General features: G+C 31.7%; 1 protein-coding gene across 1 annotated transcript; it reads left to right on the forward strand.

Moving 5' to 3' along the window:
• The first annotated feature begins 547 nt into the window (after positions 1-547).
• LOC111424255 (DNA-dependent protein kinase catalytic subunit-like) lies at positions 548-22225 on the forward strand. Its single transcript, XM_023057743.2, has 6 exons — positions 548-797; positions 854-1474; positions 1529-1731; positions 6595-13056; positions 18478-18833; positions 18890-22225. The coding sequence occupies exons 1-6, from the start codon at positions 677-679 to the stop codon at positions 22137-22139; spliced, it is 11013 nt and encodes a 3670-aa protein (XP_022913511.2). The 5' UTR covers positions 548-676; the 3' UTR covers positions 22140-22225.
• The last annotated feature ends 434 nt before the right edge of the window (positions 22226-22659 follow it).

Consider the following 22659-nt stretch of genomic DNA (forward strand, 5'->3'; position numbering starts at 1 on the left):
GCGCTAATTATTCTAAAATAGACTACGAACCACGAGGTTGGTCGCCCGTTTTTACATCGCGCCCATAACGTCAATATCAATGGAAAACGTTTGACCTTAAAGCTTATTATGGATCAAACTATAATATTTAGGCGATATTAGACGATTTATTATTAGTTAAAAATGTTAAAGTTCAACGAAATGAATAGAAATCTTTGTTTTGTAATTGATAATTTCTTATTTCAATAAATTTAATTTGATACAAGTGAAATAATAATTTACATCTTCATTTTTTAATTACAACATCTTAATAAATAAACTTAATCAACAAATTCAAAGTAATTGCTTAAATAAATTTGAATTTAATTCTATCATTTAACACAAGATGGTGCATACTTCAAATTAATTTATTAACTTAATTTATTTAATTAATATATTCTATTATTTTCCAAAATACTTAACAAAGCTAATTAAACGTTTTTTTTAAAAAGAATTATTTTAATAACAAAAATATTTCTAAAATACATTACAGATTCCTGTAAAATATCCCGCTTAATTCTGATTAAAAATGACAGTTCCTAACCTAACCTAACCTCAACTGACTGAAATTGTCAAAGGTTTTAAATGTAAATCGTAAATCTAACTTAAATTTTGTTTCTTCAGATTTATATAAATACTATATGTCGTTTTATTTACGATGGAGGAAGATTTCATACAGTTACAAAGTTATATCAAGCAGGAAAATTTCAAAGATGCCGAAACTTCGTTAAGATGCATGCAAAATATATCTGAAAAGGATTATCATGAAACCGCGATTGGTATGGGGTTTAATTTATAATATTGAAATGTTAAATAAGTTATTTTTGAATTGCAGATGAATATTTATTAAACGCGTTTGATGAAACTAATGGTTTACTCATCTTTATTTTGAAAATAAAAGATCAAAAAAATGCTTCAAATGCAATTGCTGAAGCATTGGAAGTTTTACATTTACTTGTGAAAGAACTTACTAGAAAAGTACATAGATATGTACCCGACATACGTCAAGTATGTCTTAAAGTTGTTTTAACCGATAAACCTAGTGCTAAAGCAAAAGAAAGAGCTTTGGAATTGTTGGCATTAATTTTAGAGAAAACCGACAATTTTTCTGATGATCAACAAATTAAAGAGTTATATGAAACATTATATTATTGTTTTACAAGTAATTTAAAGGATAAAAAAATGGGAGTTCTAGCTTTAGTAATAAAAACTTTGTACACATTAATCTCAAACTATTTCACCCGCTTAAATTCTTGCGATATGTTGTGTAAAGAAATATTTAATTGGGTAACATATAATTGTGCAAGAAATGATAGCATTGCTGTAATCGAACAAAGTTTTCGCTTTTTCGATCATTATCTTTTCTTGAATAATGATGATAATTATTCCAACAAAATATATGATTGTATTATACGGCGATTAAGATCTTCATCTTCATTTAAAAATTCGCATATTGGTATGTTATTAGAAAAGTTATAAGTAAAGTTATAAGAAATTTATATAATTTTAGCTGCCTTGGAAATTTTACAACATCATTCATCATATTTATACCGAGAAAATATTTTTGATGCAAAGTATACATTAGAAATTTTACTATTAGATTGTTTGGAACAATCTGGTGAAATTCAAAAAACAGCTTATTACACTCTAGATGTTTTTTATCAGACATTGGGAGATATTTCATCAACTAAAACTGATTCACAGATTTCAAAGGTAAGTTTTACATCATGATGTACAAGGTGATTCAAAATAGTTACACAAGATATTCATAAAGATAATAGTAATTTTAGTAATAGCAGAAATAATAACATATTTGTTGCAGTATTTACAATAAATTGCCTAAGTCTGACGTCACAGAGGTGGGTGGAGCTTATACTGACTCCAAACAATTTTGTTGCTAAGATAAATCACCAAAAAATGTCATTTGAAATGTCATCACTTACTATCCCTGCAAAAAGTCAAGGCCCCTCACTTTTGAAATCAATATCTTCGCAACCGCTCGATAAAAAAAATTGCGACAAATTTGTTGTAATCACTGAACATTTCTACGTAACATATGTTAATTTGAAAATTTTCGGATCCCCGGTTTTCTTTTTATCGCGAGTTAAACGAAAAAAGTACCCGATTTTTTACGGTACCGGCAACTTTGCCAATTTTGCGATTTTTTTTCTCGAAAACTATCACACTAAAAAATTTGATTTTTCAACAGGTGGTAGCCTGATGTGTTCTTAATGAGCGGCATATTTTATTTTTTCGATATTCCATACAGTTTCGCGGAAAATCGCGGTTTAGTAAGACGCCGTTATGTCGAATGCGGCTGGGTGGATTTCCTCACGGATTTGACCAAAATATATCAAATAATGTCGGTTGTCGGATTCCGTTATTAGTTTTTCAAAATTAGAGCTCCCTAATTTTTTAAGAGCGATTTAATGGAATTACAAATTAAAGAGAAACAGAAATAAGCTCTGCGGTGTGATGGGGGTTCCGTTCAATTAGAACAGATGACGCATCCCAGATAGGACGTCGCGCCTTATTTCTTTATGTAGGTAAAATAAAGGCGCGACGTACTGTCTGGGACGCACCATCTGTTCCGATTGGGCGGAACCCTCCTATCCCCGCATAGCTTATTTCTGTTTCTCTTTAATTTGTAATTCCATTAAATCGCTCTTAAAAAATTAGGGAGCCCTAATTTTGAATAACTGATAACGGAATCCGACAACCGACATTATTTGACATATTTTGGTAAAAACCGCGTTAAAATCCGCAAGGTTGTTTTCGAAATAACCGCATCCTACTAAACCGCGATTTTCCAACTATATGGAATATCGAAAAAATAAAATATGCCCCACATTAAGAACATATCGGTTTACCACCAGTTCAAATTTAAAATTCTTTCGTAAAGTAGTTTTGGAGAAAAATAATCGCAAAGTTGACAAAGTTGCTGGCACACTCAAAAATCGAGTACCTTTTTCATTTAACTCGCGATAAAATGAAAACCACGAATACGAAAATTTTCGAATTAACGTATGTTACGTAGAAATGTTCAGTGATTACAATAAACTTTACCGCAATTTTTTTCATCGAGCGGTTACGAAGATATCGATCTCTAAAGTGAAGGGCCTTGACTTTTTGCACGGACAGTTTATTTTATTTTAACACTAATGGACAATTGCATATGGTGATTTACCGCCCATCTCTGTGACGTCAAGGCTTAGGTTCTCTATTGGAACACATTATACATCACTTGACTAAGCGACAAATAAACAATGTTGAGAAAAACGGGATTTTCGTTTTCATCTCTCTAAAAATATGACTTCTCAGAATAGACAGGCTCAAACTGTTGAAAATTGTTTGGTGCTTATCTATGTTTATCACAGAACACTGATGGCAGCCATCACAAGCACAGAATCCGCTTGATCAGTCGTTTTACGATTACGTAGGGTGTTTCTGTAAGTCGTGGCACAAATTTAATCACAAATACTGGAGTCAAAATGATGTTTCACGTAAAAATTTTTGAAGAAAATTATCTAGAGTTTGATTTTGTACTTTTCAACTGGTTTCTATTTCATATAGAATTAAAGTCTAACTAGTTTCGGCCCTTGGTCACCTTCAGAGACTCTACAAATAGATTAACATCCCTCATCCTATCCATTTTACAAACAAGTTTCTTAATATTTCTTTTTCTTTTTTTAAAAAAGACCATATATCAAAGTCGAAATCAGATTATTAGTTACTAATTTAGAAAATTAAAGTTTCAAAAGTAGTAAAATGAAATTAAGAACGAAGTGTTACAAGTTTACAGGTTAATTTTTAATTTAAGAACGCTCTTTTTTAACAAAAGAAATATTAAGAAACTTGGGAAAATTCAAGAATCATCATGTTGCTTAAAAATCGACGATTTTTTTTTTAATGTGAAATGACACAAAACACGTTAAAAATAAAAAAAGTGCTTAAAAGTGACTAACACTAGATTAACTTTAGCTATAAAACTTCTATTATATGATAACGAACTTCAGGTTTAAAATGTCAACCTCAATTTTGACATATTTGCAATCTTCATTAAAAATCCTTTAAAATGAGTACAAACACGACATATTTATCTTCAATATTAATGAAGTTATGGTAAATTAATGTCAACGTCAATTTTGACATGTTTGTAATCGTCGTGAAAATACTTTAAAATGAGTCCAAACATGATACGATTAATTCCAATATTCTCGAGATATAAGCAACTGCCGGTTTGAAATGTCATTTTGACATATTCTTAATTTTTATAAAATGTCTTAATATTTGTCACAAAAACAAAATTATAATAAAAGAAATCAAAAATTAAGGTTGGTATTAATATTTAAAAATTAAATTGCTATCTTCATTGTTGCTAACTTCGGGTTTAATGTTTTTTATTCTAACTTTTTTGTTTTTTGAGATAAGTGCGTCATATTTGGACTCATTTTAAAGGTTTTTTAATGAAGTTGACAAATATGTCAAAATTAATAGTTGAAAGTTCGAACTTTTTAGTTTTTTGAGAGAAATGCGTCATGTTTGGACTCACTTTAAAGGTTATTTTATGAAGTTATATTATTATATTAACTTTTTTTACGACTAAACCCGCATGTTTCTAGTTCTCGTTCTTGTTTTAGTTCAATAAAAATATACAACATAGTAATATCTTATGCTAATTAGCGCTACCTACCACTGCTACTAGAACTAACACTAGACCAAGAACTAGAAACATTCGGATTTAGTCCCATGTCTCTCAAGACGGCTAAACCAGAATGATTCTAGTTCTAGGTCTTGTGTTAGTTCTAGTGATAGTGCTAGTGTAAAACTCTTCTTGAGTTACAATCTATGTTTTTAACTAAAATTGTTCATTCTGACATTTTCGTATTTCTTGGTACAGACATAAAAAACTGTCATCTTTAGGCTTTAAATGGTTATCGATTATGTTTTTGGCTTCTTTATAAACAATTTTTGTTGGTAACGTTTCTTTCCATCGGTTTTGGTTCTTAAATTACAATCCATGTTTATAACCAAAATTGTCCATTTTAACATTTTCGTATTTCTCGGTACCTACATAAAGAACTGTTATAGTTAGGCTTTAGCTGGTTATAGATTATATATTTTGGGTTCATTATGAACAATTTTTGTTGGCGACGTTTCTTTCTATCGGGTTTGGTTCTTGAGTTACAATCTATGTTTATAACGAAAATTTTTCATTTTGACATTTTCGTATTTCTCGGTATCTACATAAAGAACTATCATCGTTAGGCTTTAACTGGTTATGGATTATATATTTTGGGTTCATTATGAACAATTTTTGGTGATGACGTTTCTTTCTATCGGTTTTGGTTCTTGAATTACAAACTATGTTTATAACCAAAATTGTTCATGTTGACATTTTCGTATTTCTTGGTACATACATAAAGAACTGTCATCGTTTGGCTTTAGCTGGGTATAGTGAGGTTTACTGGTTGTAATTTAAACAATATTCACCAGTATAACCTCATTTAAGGACAAAAAATAAAGATGCATGTTTTGTTATGAAATGATGAAAATGAACTGAAGTTTTATTCTAAATGTAAACAATGGGTACGTTCAGCAGGTGTCTACAGTTGAATTAAATCAGTCAGCTAGTTGTATGAGCTTTAATACAGCGGAACGAAATTGGCTGAACAAGCAATTGAGAATTAGCGGTTCTGCATAACCTAAAACTATGACCAACAATAATATTTTTGAAAATTTTGTGCTATTACAAGAGATAGTGGATGATGCGTTTCTGCATTAACAATATTCATTTTTATACAGTTTTGTCAGTTTTCAAAATTAAAGGGGAGAAACAAAAAATGTTAATCCTAACCGAGAATTTCACAACCGCTGACAAACTAAGCGCAGATTACTTATGCTGAGATATTTAATAAACTTCCTTAGCGTATCGTTCAGCCGCGACTGCTAATATACAACTCAACAGTTAACAATAATAAATTTTCATGACAACGCTATGGTATAATGATTTAACTAATATTTAATTTAAAATCAGGTGGGTTCTGTGATTGTAACGCTACATATACATTATATATTTTTGGTTCATTATGAAGAATTTTTGTTGGTGACGTTTTTTTTCATCAGTTTTGGTTCTTGAATTACAATCTATGTTTATAACCAAAATTATTCATTTTGACATTTTCGTATTTCTTGGTACATACATAAAGAACTGTCATCGTTAGGCTTTAGCTGGATATAGATTATAAATGTTGGGTTGATTATGAACTAATAAGTAAGGTCGATAAGTAAATAAGAATTTTCAAACTTGCATAAAGGTCAATATTTAATGTATTTTACATTTCAGAATGTAATATACATACATAGACAGCAGCTACATTAATTGAAAACAAAAGTTAAAAAAGATCATTTAAAAAAATCAGTTAATGCTGATTTTTGATTAATTGATCTATGCATATTATTGAAATTAAAAAATTATAAAACGTTTATTATAAATACTACTTTTGAATCAACCTATATCATATACATATATTATTTTTTTCTATTTTTAATTCTTTGTTCCTTTCTTTAATTTAGTTCTACCTGGATAAATTCATCACCGATATAAACAACGAAGAAAAACACGGTTACGAATTACGACTATCAATACGTGGATTCGGTTATTTCGCAAAATGCTTCAAAATACATCTAAAAGAAACCGTGATAACCGATTTTCTCAACGTAATATTAAAAATCGAAAAAACATATTTGTTGGATTTCGATGAAAACTCATCGCAATTAAGTTATCTTCCCGATTACGTCCAAACATTATCAAAAATTGTCGAACAACTCGACTCTTTATCACGTCACGATATCATGGTATTACAAAGGATAACAATCCTTTTAATTCGTCTTTCACCTTATTTATCGGCGCATCATCCCGATTTTGTAGTTAGCCCAATTTTAATCGCGTTTAATTTCGCGAGGAAATTTTCGAAGAATATATCGAGAGGGTTTTTACAAAATGTGATTTATGAAGGGATTATTTTTTCTTGCTCTCATCAAATAGCTTACGATTTAAACGAGGAGGAAATTTCTTATAAAGATTATATAAAACTATGGGTTAATTTAGTGAGCAATAAGAAGATTCAGGGTGAAAAAATTTTAGAGGAAATATTCGACGAGTTGATTATAACTTTGTTTTGTTTATTATCAAAATTAAATTTAAACATTCAACAAGTTGAATCGTACGAAGTGGATAATGTTGCTAAAATTAGTTTTGAAGCTGTTAATGTTCCCGATTTTAATATTTTTGTAAACATGGTTGATTTATACGTGGAAATTCTAAAAGCGGCGCCGAAAAATAAATTTTCAAAATGCGTAAAGAAATATTTCGATTTTATAATAACCGAATCGAAAAAATCCCCTTTAATTAGCGGCTTTTATAAATTAATTGCAATCGGATTGGAATTATGTAATAATTTAAATTATTTTTCAATCGAACGATTACGCAGAAACGATATAAAATGTTATTATGATATAATTGAGGATTTCATGAACACGATTATAATTAAAATTGAATCGTATAAAGACGATTTAAAATTATCGTGCTTAAAGGTTGTTTTAGCAGCACCGGAAGTGTACGTTAAACAAAATTTGAAGCGGTTATCTCCCGCGATTATTTCTTTATTTAATTCGTCAAGGAGTAATTTAACTTTGGCTATATCTGGTGTTGATACTTTGGAGTTATGGAATAAATTCTTACCGGCGAAAGAATACGACGATTTTTTAACGGAAATTGTACCAACTTTAGATTCTTATTTAAGAAGTAAACCGTTAAGCGAAAACGTTGATACTAGCCATATTAAACAACGTAAAACTAAACAACCTTTGTATCGGAGAAAAATTACGAAAGTCTCAGAAGGTGATTTATTGCAACTTCAAAAAAAAATTTTATCGTTTTTAGGAAACGTAAATGGAAACGTTTTGTTTTCATTAACAGAAAACAATAATAAAATCGATGAAGAGAAACTTGGGGATAACTTAAACATTAAAATCGATTTAAATTTCGATACAACAATTACAATTTATATCGAAAAATTTATTCCTCGCGTTATCGATTTAGCTTTAAATTGTAGCGAAAGAAAATTGCAAATAACAGCATGCGAAACTTTGCATGCTTTTGTGATCGTTTTTCTTGGCACATCTCGAGTTGATGATCAAAAAAATCTCGATGATCAATTTAAAAAAATGTTTTATCCTTTATTACAATTGGGTTGTTATCTAGACGACACCGTTAAACAAATAATTAAACCATTAGTTGAACAATTAATTCATTGGTACTCAACACCCAACCAAAGAAATTCCCCAAAACTTGCAATTTTAATCGAATCACTTTTAGATGCGATTACGCAAAGAGACGACATTTCTTTACGCGATTTTTCGTGTCATTGCATCCACGAATTAATAAAATATAGCTTGAAATATTGTTCTGGTCGATCAGAAGATGATTATTCTAATGTTAGGGTGATTATCCGCAAAATCAAAATGTTTTGTTATCATTCGAATCCGTTAAAAAGATTGGCAGGGTCTTTAATTTTCAATAATATTTACACGCTTTTGCGCGAAGAAAATGTTATCGTTGACACTTATTGGTTGGATTTGTTTCAATCTTTAATTTATAATTTAAGCCAAATTGATGAACACGATGAATACGATTGTTTGTTAAATACCATAAAAAGTATTGATCACTTAGAGCGAGTATTTAAAGAAAAATCGGGGGTTTTCAATAAATCATCGAGAAATCGTAAACTTCCTAATGGATTTTTAGATGAAACTTTATCCTCCGTTGTTTCGGCTTCTTTAAATTATCGAAATGCAAAAAATAGAAAGGCTAAAATGAGAATTTATGAATTTTATTATAATGTTTCGAAATTTTTGCCTGAGGGAAATAATCAAATTGTATTCTCACCTTATTTTGCTACAAAATCGATTATTTGCGACTCGAAGGATAATAATTTTTCGTTTGGGGATGTAATGAGCTTTTTAAAAAAACTTTTGAATGTTTTAGATACTGAATTGTCGATTTATGAACACGAAAAATCTAAACATCTTTATAAAATCGATCAAAATTTCTTAAAACAACTAAAATTTTACTTCGAATCAATTTATCCATACAATTTAAGCACGATTAACCCAAAAAAATCGAACGTTACAGACCTGGATAATATGGTATTTAAAAGATTGAATCACGAGGTGTTGAAATGCTCGATGCAATATTTAATAATTTCATCGTTTTATGAAAACAACGATTTAATCGAGGAGTTTACGAAAAATTATGGGATTAAATTATTGTCGGAGTTTATTTTTAACGTTTATAACGTTGATTTTGGAGAGGAAGAGATCGTGTGTTTATTGAAAAAAGTCGTTAAAGATGATCAAATTAAGTTGTTAACGATGGAAATAAACGAATTTGTTTCTAAATCTTATTCAAACCTGGTTTCAATGAATGAAACGATTAGGAAGAAAGAAAAGGATTTTTTGAGGGGGTTAAAACTACTTTTAAAAATCGATTTTTTACCATCGCTTCAAATTGGGAATTATTTAAAAAACATTTTACACAAGTCTATTGATAATTTGAAATATAAAGATTCAATCAAGTTAAATGTTGATGCAAAAAAGTATTTTCAATCAATTATTGAGTTAGATCCGGTAGGAAATATCGAATATTTATTGAAATGTTTGTGTGAAACTAAAGAAGTTTTAGATGAAGATAAAAATGAGATGATTTCTTTTGGATTATATTTTTATGATAATTTTAAAGATTGCTTACTCCCTATTATTTTGCCGTATTTTCAAGTATTTTTCGATATGATTAAATTTAACAGCAATTATCTTTATTTTACAAAAGAAATTATTAAATACGCTCTTAACAAAACAATAATTCCTAATATTCGTGGAAAAATCGCAGAAATAATCCTTAATAATTGGAACAATTATTGTTTTAACTCAATTCCCGACGGTTTACAAACTTTAGAATTAATAACCCAATTAATCAACGACGTCGAAATCAATTCATCCAATAATTTTGTAACAAATTGGATCTTATTATCCTTCAATTTATTAGATTCGGCAATTTTACCACAGCGTTTATACCAACACATAGAAGAGATCTTAAATGTGTTACCTCTAATCGTAAAATATAAACAATTTGAAACGTTTAAAGATAAATTAGAGGGAATTAAAAACGATTATTTTGTTGATATAAACGAAATTGATTCGGCCACTTTAGTTATTAACAAATCGTTTCAAATTTCAATCACATCGAAGTTACAAGAACTTTTTATGTTTTCTTGCGAAATTTACGCAACGTCAAATTTAAAAGAGAACATCAACGTAGAAGAATACATCCAATTTTTTATGATTTCCGTTTCAAATGAAGTCCAATCAAGAACTTTAATTAATATCTTCAAGTATTTTGTTACAATATCCGACTTTAACTCATTAAAATCGTTCGATGTAATCGCATCAAATTTATTGCGGTACTCAACTTACGATGTTTTTGAAAACTTTTATGATGAGTATATCAAAAATATTTTAGTTTTACTCGAAAAAGATTATATTCAAAAATCAATCGGATTTATTTTAATTAAATGCTTATTTTCGCGAATTGGTAAAAAAGATAAATTAACTAAAGACTTATTTGGAATGTTTGCACTTTATTTAAAAGAGCCCCCAGAAAATGAATCATCAAGGATATCAAAATGTCATTGTTACAACGCTTTAATAAGCGTCGTTACAAACGGGATTAACTCCGATTTAAAAGCCTCATATTACAACAAATTGTTTTTCCGCGGTGAAAACGAAAATATCTTATGGAAAAACTTAATCGATTTAAACAACAAATACGTGTTCCCCATCCTTTTTGATAAACTCCCAGAAAAAACGACACGATTAGTTAATATAAGAACAAAAGAAATAAACCGAAATAATCGCTATCTTGAATCGCAAAGTTTATATAATAGCACTTTACGCGAAGATTTCCACAGATATGATTTTACAAAGGTTATTATTAGAAGTCAAGAATCGCAGGGATCTCATTTAAATGAAAGCGAAGAAGTTGAAATGAAAATAATAATCGAAGGCGATGAAATTAGTAATCACGAGTGTATGCCGTATATTAGAGGGTTAATAAAGCGAATTCACGAAGAAAAAATTTACGAAAATCACTCAAACGAAATTAATAAAGATTTAAAGAACCCAAAAACCCACGTTAACGTAAAATTATTTTTATTAAAAATAATCGAAAGTGAGGAAGAAATTTTTAAAGATTTTTCACCGTTATTATCCCCAACGATCATTAATTTAATCGTTGATACAACCGTAGGAAGCGAAATTAATTATTTCATTGGGGACTTAATCATAATGTTAACATCTTGGAATAATTTCGATTTCCAAAAACATTCAAACGAAATCTCAAATTTAGTGTTATTTTTCATGGAAAATATTAACCGGGAACGCAACGACGTTAAAAAGTATCACTTAAATTTATTCAAACTTATCGTTGAAACGTGGAGGAACCACATTAAAGCCCCCACAGATTTTATTTTCGATGAGTTACAAAAATTAATTAAAACCGAATCGAAAAAGGTCGAAATTATCATCCATTTTTGCTCGATTTTTTTGGCTAACGACATCGAACCTTGGGGGAACGAGCTACAAAAATTCGTTAAAATCGTCCTTAATTGTTTGCAATCAACGCAAAAATCAATCCAAAAAACTTGCTCCCAAACGATAGGAATGGCGTTAAAATTAACCGAAAAGAATCAAAACCGCGATTTTAAAATATTTAAAAAAAAGATTATCGAAAGAATTAACGAAAAGTTCCCTTTTGATAATTATTTAGGATGTTTACAAGGCTTTTTAACATCATACCCAGAAATTTGTGACCACCTTTTAAACAAATTAATTTTAGCATTTAATAGTCAGAAAGTAACCCTCGAAACGAAACGGGTAGCTTTATTAGTATTTTCAGAAAGAACCGAAGCTTTAAATTCCAACCACAATTTCGAATTGCTGCAGAATTTTGAGCAATTCATAAACGACTACGACGATGGTTTAAAATTATTAGGAATGAAAGTTATTTTAAAAAGCATCTCAAAAATAAATTTTGATAATAATAAAATCAAATTTAAATCCGCCCTAAATAACCTCTCAAAATTAATAAACAACAACAATAAAGATTGTAGAAGTTCAATGTACGACATTTTCATAGAAATCAACGAAATAATTAACGATGATGACACCAACAAACTTTCCTTAGATTGTCTATTAAAAGGATTAAACGATCCCGAAGAAGAAATCCAAAACAAACTCATCGAATTTTTCCTCAAAAAATTACCAAACGAAAACGTCTCAAAGAAATTCCTTCAAATTTTAACAAAAATGTATAAACCCGAACTTGAAGATCGCTTTTTAAGTTACTCAATCGTATTATTATTAAACAATCTCGATATTTCAACGCTTCTTTTTAACACCCCCTTAAGAAACGCCGATTTTTCCGAACGAACTATAACCGATAATTGGCGAGGACGACATTCTTCGTTAGCCCCGTTATTCGCGTCAACATATCGTAGTCAACAATCACAAGAAATTGGCAAAACTTCTAACGAAAGTTCGCGGGGAAGCTTTGATTTAAAAGCTACGTTGATGGATTTGGAATTTGAGCCGACTTATCAACCCGATAATGAAAAACGCGAAATGAACGAAAAAGATGATGATGACGATTTAGATGTTGATTTTAAAGATTTTAAAGTTCCTGCGGTTCCCGGTGCTAAGAAAATGTGGAAACAAAGGTTTCAGAAGGATTCTTCGAAAGTTGAGAGAGGGTTCGCTTTGGGACAATTAACTAAGAAGGAAAAAATGGAGAAGAAACGAATTGATGATTTGAAGCAACGTCAAGAAAAAGCTGTTATTTACCGGAGATATAGAGATGGTGAAATTCCGGATATTGAAATTTGTTTGGCGGATTTAATGGTTCCGTTAAAGAAATTAATTCAGGTTAGTTATTTAAGTTTATTTAACCCTTTAACGTTTTACACAATAATTCTTTTTTCCTTAACTTCTCTCCCTTTCAAAATCGAGTCTTTAGACCGTGATAACTAGATAACATATGTTATGACTGGTCAAGAAAAAGTCTTAAAAGTACTTTCTTTACATATCTAGGCATAAATTTATAAATATTCCGCTCTTTTTCGGATGTTGACATTATCTCTTTCCACAAACAGCATCTTTTACCAGCACCTTGGTAAAAAGTGTTTCCACGTACATTTACGAGATGTTTTGCAAGTTTGTATACAGATGAGTTAAATGCGCTTATGATAGTCCACACTGTTACGTCTAGCTTATGGATTGCCATACTGATGCTTGTAGAAACCGGATTTTCTACGGCAACCAATCCGTTGTCTTAACTAGCTCTTTCATCATTCTAATTATGTCATCTGCGAGGTCCTATTTAATTTCGTGGATGCTTTCTGTCCACCGTCTCGAAGGCAATAACTTTTGACTGCAGACACACTCCACCTGTTTAGTTGGAATCTGGTGGTTTGGCTAATCTTGACGGATGTCTTCTGCTTTTGCCTTGTTAATAGTCTGCGTCTACTATTTTACATATAATTCCTTCTTTGCTAACGCAAGTGAAAGCGATTGCGGATTTCAGTTCCTAGTTATGGCTTATGACCACTGCTTACATTGGTAAACCATCCTTTATTTTTTGACGAAAATTGTTTCGACTACACCTCAATATATGTCACCACTTTGTCTAGTACTACCGAAATAGTTTTTCACATACTGGTTCTTGAAGGTCTTTTTGTAGTTTGTTTTGTGTTGATCAAGGCTATACAGACGCAGGTGAAGTCGATATGATGCTTCACTACAAGAAATATTGGTATTCTTCTCTCTGCATCTCCGTAGAAAGGAGCAGCAATGAGTTCGCCGATATTATTGTCAATGCCAACTTCTTATCGAACTGTTCGAAAAAATGGCTCGTTTTTTGCGAATATCTCCGGAACCGTTTATCGTACAGAAAACAGCTTTTGTAAGCATTTTCTACTCATAATAAGCTAAGTTTTGTGAGAGAAATTTTTTTTTTATTAAAGTCATAATTGGTGAAGATTTTGAAGGGGTAGTGGTTGTTTTTCTCCCCAACTTTTACGCCACTGGAAAAAGTACGGTTTTGAGACGCCTATTTGAACCGTCAATGTTTTCTACACAAAAAAGGTACTGTAGGTTATGAGCTCTAATGTTGACCGTTTTCTAGAAAAATCAACTTTTATGTTGAAAAACATGGTCAATTTTTTGAAATAAAAATTTTATTTTACTAAAACTTTAGAACAAGTAACAAAAGCAAATGTTAACTTTATAACTGCATAATTAAAAAAAAAAACAATTACAAATCATACACAGTTAAATTAAATGTTGGAAATGTCCGCCGTTAGCTTCAATGCACGCAGCAATTCTTCGACGCATTGACTATCTAACACGCAGGAAGATTCCCGGAGCGTTCCGCATTATGTCGCAAGATGTCTCTCAATTCGCTCTCTTAATTGGTCAACATTTTCAACTGGAGTACCGTAGAGGGTTCAACACTTACCAGAGGGTAAGTTGATAGAAACTTTTTTTCAAATTTTTGGACAAGCTATCAAATCCTAAAGTGCTGCGCATATATTATGCAATACCCTGTATATGAGTTAAATGCGCAGTTCACACTGGGACGTTTGGCTTATGAATTGTCACCATAGATTCTTAGTACTACTGATGCTTGTATAAACAGGATTTTCTACGGCAAACAATCCGTTGTCTTAACTAACTCTTTCATCATTCTAATTATCTAATCCGCGGGGTCCGTTTAATTTCGTGGATGCTTTCTGTCCACCATCACGATGGCAAAAACTTTTGACTGCAGGCACACTCCACCTGTTCGATTGGAATCTGGTGGTTTGGTTAATCTTGACTTATGTCTTCTGCTATTGCCTTGTTAATCATCTGCGTCTATTTTATCTATAATTTATTCTTTTGTAACGCAAGTTGAAGCGATTGCGGATTTCAGTTCCTAGTAATGGTTGATGACCACTGCTTACATTGGCGTTTCTGGAAGTCTCGTTTCAGCTATTTCATAGTACCTTCAAAAATCTACAACCAGTAAGTAAAAAACTATTTCGACTACACCTAAAGATATGTCTAGTCCTACCGAAATAATTTTTCATATACAGGTTCTTGAAGGATTTTTTGTAGTTTGCTTTGCGTTGATCCAGGTTATACAAACGCATTTGAAGTCGATGTGGTGCTTCACTACAAGAAATATTGGTATTATATTCTTCTCTCTGCATCTCCGTAGAAAGGAGCAGCCATGAGTTCGCCGATATTATTATCATTGCCAACTTCTTATCGAACTGTTCGAAAAAGTGGCTTTGAAAATATCTTAAATCTGTTAAATACAAAAAGAAGGGCAATCAGCTACTACTCTTCGATGTATTAATGTAGCCGAGATCGCTTGTTACTGTATTGTGTTACAGTATTGAAAACACTTCAGAGTAATCTGTAATGGAGGTAGTGCTTCAGCCGCAAGCAAATTGGACGCTTGAGTCCGCGGCTTTATACAGAAAAATCTGAAGAATGAAATGTGATCGAGATCAAGCCTTTGCCACAAGCGATCTAACAACATGACTCCTATACCTACTATATAACTGAGGTTGCTTGTGTTATAAAAAATAACCTAAAGGTTAAAATTTGATGAAAGTAAGCCCTAGTCGCAAGCGAACTTGGGTTTATACTCTAAATTAGTGAAAATAAAACATCACATGTTGTGATGCATAGATAGACCACCAAGACCCGACTCAGGCCTTGGTGGCCTTACAGTCCAGCAGTCGCAAATTTCACGAGCAATTTGCTATCCTCATCGACTGAATACTCCATTCATCCACACGTGGCCAGCAACTTGCAGCCTTTGAAGCTTGATGAGAGTGGTGAGGTCTCGATCCTCAAAGATACTATACAATTCCTCATTGTATCGTATTAGCATCCTATTTCTTCACCAGTCCGAGAATTCGTGATAGCAGTTTTCTCTCGAAGGCATTAATGATTTTCTCGAATGTCTGTAACAAGATCCACGTTTCATTGCCATCGTCTCTCTGTGGACGTCTTTACATTCGATAATTGGATGTGTGGAGTAGTATGTTCCATTCATTATCATCATACATATGTCGAGTCTAGCTAACACTTAATGGCGACCTGATGGTGACTACTTAAACACTACCGTCGCTGGAAGTTTTCTTATTACATATTCTATAGCCAGATTAAAAAGTGTACATGGGCCATCTCTCTGCTTCAGCACAAAGAAAATTTGGAAGCTTGGTGTCAACTTGCTTTGAATCCTTACTTGGCACGTCAAAATCGTCATAGTAAGCCTTATTAATATGAAGAGTTTTCAAGTATTCCCAATTCCAGCATTATGTTATATAGTACCGTTCTATCAATACTGTCGTATGTCTGCTTAAAATCTACAAATATCTGGTACGTCCATATATAACATCCATGATATATACCGAGCATTTTTCTAGTATTTCCCAGCGTTTTTCTGCTACACTGTGAATATTTGTCCGTACTTGATCGTTCGGTCCTGAACCCACCTTGATGTTCTTCGATTATATCTTCCGTAAAGCGTTTAATCCAAGACTTGCACAGCAATGATATCCCTTTGTAATTTTTGCAACAAAGTTTATCGTCCTTTTTGTCTTCTATTCCCGATGACTGTTGGAAATATTAGCTCCATTTCGTTTTTATATCTCCCGTTGTGTTCCTAAAAAAGCTCGTTCTCGGTTGGAATCTCTGTAAATTGTATCGTTCCTTTTGTTAATGGCGTCTGGATCATCATCATCAAACCAGTCGTTTCTGTTTTGTTTCTGCCTATGGCTTCCTCTGCGTCTTAATATCATTTTCGGTCGTAAAGCCATTTTTGATGGAGAGCCATAGCTGCTCCATTGGTATTTCGTGATGATTGGCTAAAATGGCTATCCAAAGCCGATGTGTATGCGGCCTCGATCGGCTCGTCGGAATGAAGTATTAACTAAGTAATGGTCAGAGTGGCAGTCAGCACCTCTGTAGGTTTTTACATCCATGATGCTGGAAGCTGCTCTTTTGTCTATAAGAACCTGGTCTGTTTGGTTAAACGTCCTTCCATCGGATGACGTCCAAGTTCTCTTGTGGATATCATGACGCAGAAGCACGTTGAGCTCACTATGTCATTCGTACTGCAAGCGTACTCGACCAGGTGTTGACGTTATTGTTACTAATGTCGTGGCGACTGCGTTTCCTCTTGATGTCATTGGAAGGAAATGAGTCATTAATTTTATTTCATCCTTTTTTGTTAGGAAGTGGGCATTAATAAGCCAAACGTTGAAAAAAGTTGCCTTTATACGAAGTGCGTGCATTCTTTCGTTAATGGATTTAAAGTTTGTGATCTGACGTTTAGATGTTGTATTGACGATGAAAGGCAGTCCAAAGTTGCGACTTCCCGATTGCTTGCCAGGTTTAAAGATTGCGTGTGACCTCATATCTGTTATCTCGCTGCCCAGCCAATTAGTTTCCTGGAGTGCTACTACATTAATGTTGAATATATCAACCTGTTTCATGAGTGATTTAAAAGCTCCAATCCTGTACAAAAATCGCACATGCCATGTTCTGAAAGAGTAATCAATTTTCCGTGTGCGGGTCGTTATTCAGTCATGTTTCTTGATGTGGCGTTTCCTTTATTGGGGTTGGTTTGTCTTTAGCTATCGGAAGAGCGTGCTGAATTTTGTGGACCATATAATATCGTACCACGATATGTTTTTTCTTTAGGCAGCTCGAAATCTGCGCCGCTACACTTTAAACATTAGGGAGGCAGATAAAATGACTGATGCAGTATTTACCGTGTCTTCTTTTTGATTGCGATGTTTGGTGGTTTGCTGCTAATCCCTCATAGTGTAGCCATTCTTCTGGCATTCTAAATTCTTTTTGGCACATATCCTTCTTGCTTGTTGGAATCTTCTGTTCCATCTTCTGTTATGGAAGATGATGCGACGAAGCCTACAGATGCTCGTTCATGTGTCTTCTTCGGATACACTCCCAATTTTCAAGTGTCTTAATCTTCAATCAGTTTCTTAGTGACCAAACCATGTAGGAATGTTCTTTTCTATGTTGCCAGTTCACAAAAGTATCATCCATGGCATCTTTGGCTGGTACTCTAGTAAATAGAGATTTACTAGACTTCATACTTATAATAAGCTTATTGCCATCATCTATAAAACATCATGTATGCTGCGAGTCCAACTATATCCACTTTTGGCCTACTTCCTGATTCTCTACACTAGTGTTAATTCGTTAAAGGGTTAAGAGCAATAACAAATTTGAAATATTTAACTGACAGTTTTTTTTAACTTTCAGCATGATTACCACATAGCAGAAATTTTTTATACATCGTTCTTTAAGGATATTTTAAAGCAAAATAATGAAGATCAAAACTTCATTTTAGAAATAACAAGTACAATCAACGAAATATTTAAATCCTCAATCACGTATAACTCCTATTTTATGAGTTCACTATTAAACGTTATTCTTAAAATCCCGGGAAGTTCGTTTTCACCCGAAACGATTACAACAGTTGCTTCAAATTCCGGTCTCATCTCATCTGGTATCCTCATTTTAGAAGAATATTTAATCTCGCAACACAACGTCGAAATTCCATCGAAACGAAAACCTTCCTCAAACGCTAAACTAAAAATCTGGGTTAATCTAGCGAAGTAAGTTAAAAATGATTTTTATAAGATCTTAAATAAATCAAATATTTCTTTCGTAGCCTTTACAGAGAAATCAAAGAATGGGATACTGTAAAAGCTATATTCGTACAAAAAATGGAATGCGAAAACGACGTTTTAAAAGCAATCGATTATGAATCAAAAGGAGAATGGCGAGAAGCCGAACAATTATACAACAAAGTGTTACAAAATGATCCTTGTTCACAAAGAAGAGATTTTTATTATGAATCATTTTTCAAATGTTACGCTGAAATGTCGAAATGGGAGGAAATGACCGTGGCAATCCAAAACGTTACTTCCAACAATGTTTGGGAGGATTTATGGGACAACGATTTTAACCAACGTAAACTTTTACCTTGGTATATTTCAGCCGAGTTAAGAAACGGTTTACAAAATCCCGAAATACAAAAAGAGTTTCTTAAAAACTTGAATAATTCCATGAGCACTGAAAAAGCGATTTATTTAAAACAACATTTCTCTGAAGAATTAGGTTTTATCCATTTAATCAATCAAAACTACCATAAAGCTTTGTATTATATTAAATATAACCTTGAAAAATTTTTGGATGATTGGCGAAATACGAGTCCTATGTTGGTTAAATTGCGGTCTAATATGATGATAAAAATTGTTAATTCGATCGATTTATTTAATTTTATTAATAAGATTAATAACAACGTGATTGAGAATGAAATTGGAGAAGAATGGAGAAAATTTTATCAAATTAACTCGATTTCTATTGTCCCAATTGAATCGAGATATCTTTATCGAACGAAATGCTTAAATTTGATTGAAGATCAATCGATTATTGATACGATTAAATTCGATCTTGATGTGAATTTAATAGAAAACGCGGTTAACATGAAAAATTTTTACGTTGCAAGTAAATATTTCTCAAAAATTCCAGAAAATATAACGAATATTAAGCTGAAATTAGCGTACGCTAAAATGTTAATGCTTAAAAGTCATTTTCTTCCAATTCAGAGGATTTATCGATATTTTGAGGAATCTTATCGAGTTATTAATAACATAGACACCGAGAACATCGATTTTGATTTAAAATTATCAACTTTTCGTGCTTTATACGACATTTTATTTGATTTTGCGAAAAATTCCAATCAATTTGAGTTAGAATTAAAGCAATTAATCCCCGATTTAATTGATTATTCCGAAAAAACAATCAAAGAATATGGAGTCAACAAATTAAGAAATATTTTAAGCGGACTCGATTTAGACGATTACAACAAAACAACTTTAAACCTACAATTAATCGGGGATTCTTACGTTAAATTGGCGATTTTCTATAAATCTTATGATGATAACGAAAATTATATCACCTCAGTTTTACGATCGATGTATTTTGAATCGAAAGAAGGGCGACAAATGTTCCCTTGCTTATTAGATATTAAAAATGTTGAGGAATATAAAGAAACGTTTTTAAAACAATCAGAAAATATCCCAATTTGGTTATTTATACAATGGATCCCACAATTATTATCGAAAATCGATTCAAATTGCATTTTTGTTATCGACAAAATCATTTTAAAAATCGCCAAATCTTATCCTCAATCAATAATGTATCCGTACAAATTAAGCAAAGAAAAAGTTGATTTAAATGTTAATTATAACCAAAATTTGAAATTATTATTAAGTGAATTGGATGATTTATTATTGGATAAAAACGCTGATGATTTAATTGAGGCACTTTCAAGCGTTGTTTCGCCGAAAAGTATTATTACTTCGTGTATAACAGATTTGTTACATTCTTGTTATTTAAGCGACCAAAATTTGTTTAATTCGCACCTCAACAATTTAAAAACACGTTGTATAAAAACCGATGATCCTTTAAGCAAAATAGGATCAGTTCAAAAACAAATAATCGAATTAAGTAAAGATTTAATTAAATTAGAAAGGGATAAATTTAACCCTGCAAAATTAATTGAAAAATTGCAATCATTAAAATCCAATATTAATAATGTCAAAGAAAAAATACATTCGAGAACTTTATCTTATTTTTCGCCATATTTATCGTTTTTTATGGATAATCAAGAAGATGTTGAGTTAGAAATCCCCGGACAATATAAAGGTGATCGACCTTTTCCGCAGTATCACGTAAAAATCGCCGGATTTAGCCCGGAAATTTTAATAATGGAATCGAAAAGAACACCGATTCGAATAAAAATTATCGGAAATGATGGTAAAGAATACCCATTTCTTATTAAAGTCGGCGAAGATCTTCGCCAAGATCAACGAATTGAACAAATGTTTACGTTGATGAATGAAGTTTTTAATAGTAACGCAACATGTCGTGAAAGACGATTAAAAATATCAACTTATCAAGTAATTCCTTTAACTAAAAGTTTAGGACTAATAGAATGGGTTGAAAATACGATTCCTTTAAGAAAATTTTTAATTAATAATCAAAAATCTGTTAATAAACAACTTGATAATATAAAAACGTTACATCAAAATCGTTACTCGCTACCCAAAAATTATTCAAAAGCTTTGATTAAACATAAACCCGAGACTGTTATAAATTTATATCGCGAATTAGTAAACAAAATCCCAACAGATATATTCCGAAAAGCTTTATGGTCACTAAGCGTCGACTCAGAAAGTTTTATATCGATTCGAACTACTTTTATAACAAGCTATATCTCAACTTGCATAGCAAATTGGATTTTAGGAATTGGAGATCGCCATTTAGAAAACACACTTATTTGTTTAAACACAGCAAGAACAATCGACATCGATTTTGGGCACGCTTTCGGTGTTGGAGTTCAAATTCAATCAATTCCAGAATTAGTCCCATTCAGATTAACACCGCATTTAGTTAGTTTAATGCAACCGTTAGAAGAACACGGTTTAATTGAACAATCAATGATTCATATCTTAAGAGCTTTAAGAGATAAGAAAAACTCTTTAATTTCAACAGTTAAAGTTTTTATTAATGAACCATCGATGGATTGGGTTCAATATAAAAAATTTGAAGATTTATCAAAAGATTCAAATTTTTTTGGATATAATTGGTGTGGGGAAGAAAAAATTCGGCATGTTGAAATGAAATTAAATGGGGTTAATTCCGTTGAAATTATGGTTGAGGAGTTGAAGAAACGGAAAGATGATGGAGTTATTGAGAAATACGTGGAATATGTAAGGGGGTATGAGGGAAATGTGCGTTCGGGTTTAAATGGTTTGTTAAGTGTTGAGGATCAAGTTAAATCTTTGTTGGATCACGCAACGGATCCTAATCTTTTATGTAGGATGTATTTAGGATGGGAGCCGTGGGTTTAATATTATTAAGTTTTGTTTTTGTCGAGTTTAATATAAATATGATTATATACATTTTTATACGTACAAAATAAATATTTCCAAACATTCGTACTGTTTGCTCATAATCATCAGTATATCGTCGCCGGGCGTGCAATACCTCTAATGTGAATAATTACAAATTTTACAGGGGAACGAAAAAACTATATAATTGAAGGAGATTCGGAAAAATATCATAAAAAATTGTATTGACGCTGATTTATATACATTTTGAATGTAACAGATCACACAAAAACAATCGGAACACCTTTTTTCTCCAAAAATTCGCTTATGCAAGTCACATTGGGGGTATTGCTACATTTTAAAATATCACATTGTTGGTATTTACCACTTTACGGTTTCATTGTACCTATTTTAGGATTTAGAAATAATATATTTGTGCAAAACAAATAAAAGCCCTGTCTACTCAGAAATTTATTATTATATTATTTATTTATGTATAGAAATTTATCAAAACGCTTCAAAAGAAAATCAACTTAATTAT

The sequence above is a fragment of the Onthophagus taurus genome, chromosome 11 (genome assembly GCF_036711975.1).
Source record: "Onthophagus taurus isolate NC chromosome 11, IU_Otau_3.0, whole genome shotgun sequence".
Taxonomy (NCBI): Eukaryota; Metazoa; Arthropoda; class Insecta; order Coleoptera; family Scarabaeidae; genus Onthophagus; species Onthophagus taurus.

What these genes read in the sequence shown, in the direction of transcription:
- LOC111424255 (XM_023057743.2), top strand. Translation starts at nt 677, where the DNA reads ATGGAGGAAGATTTCATACAGTTACAAAGTTATATCAAGCAGGAAAAT. An exon ending in TTATCATGAAACCGCGATTG is followed by an intron (nt 798 to 853) that starts GTATGGGGTTTA and finishes TTTGAATTGCAG; the next exon opens with ATGAATATTTATTAAACGCG. An exon ending in CTGATTCACAGATTTCAAAG is followed by an intron (nt 1,732 to 6,594) that starts GTAAGTTTTACA and finishes TCTTTAATTTAG; the next exon opens with TTCTACCTGGATAAATTCAT.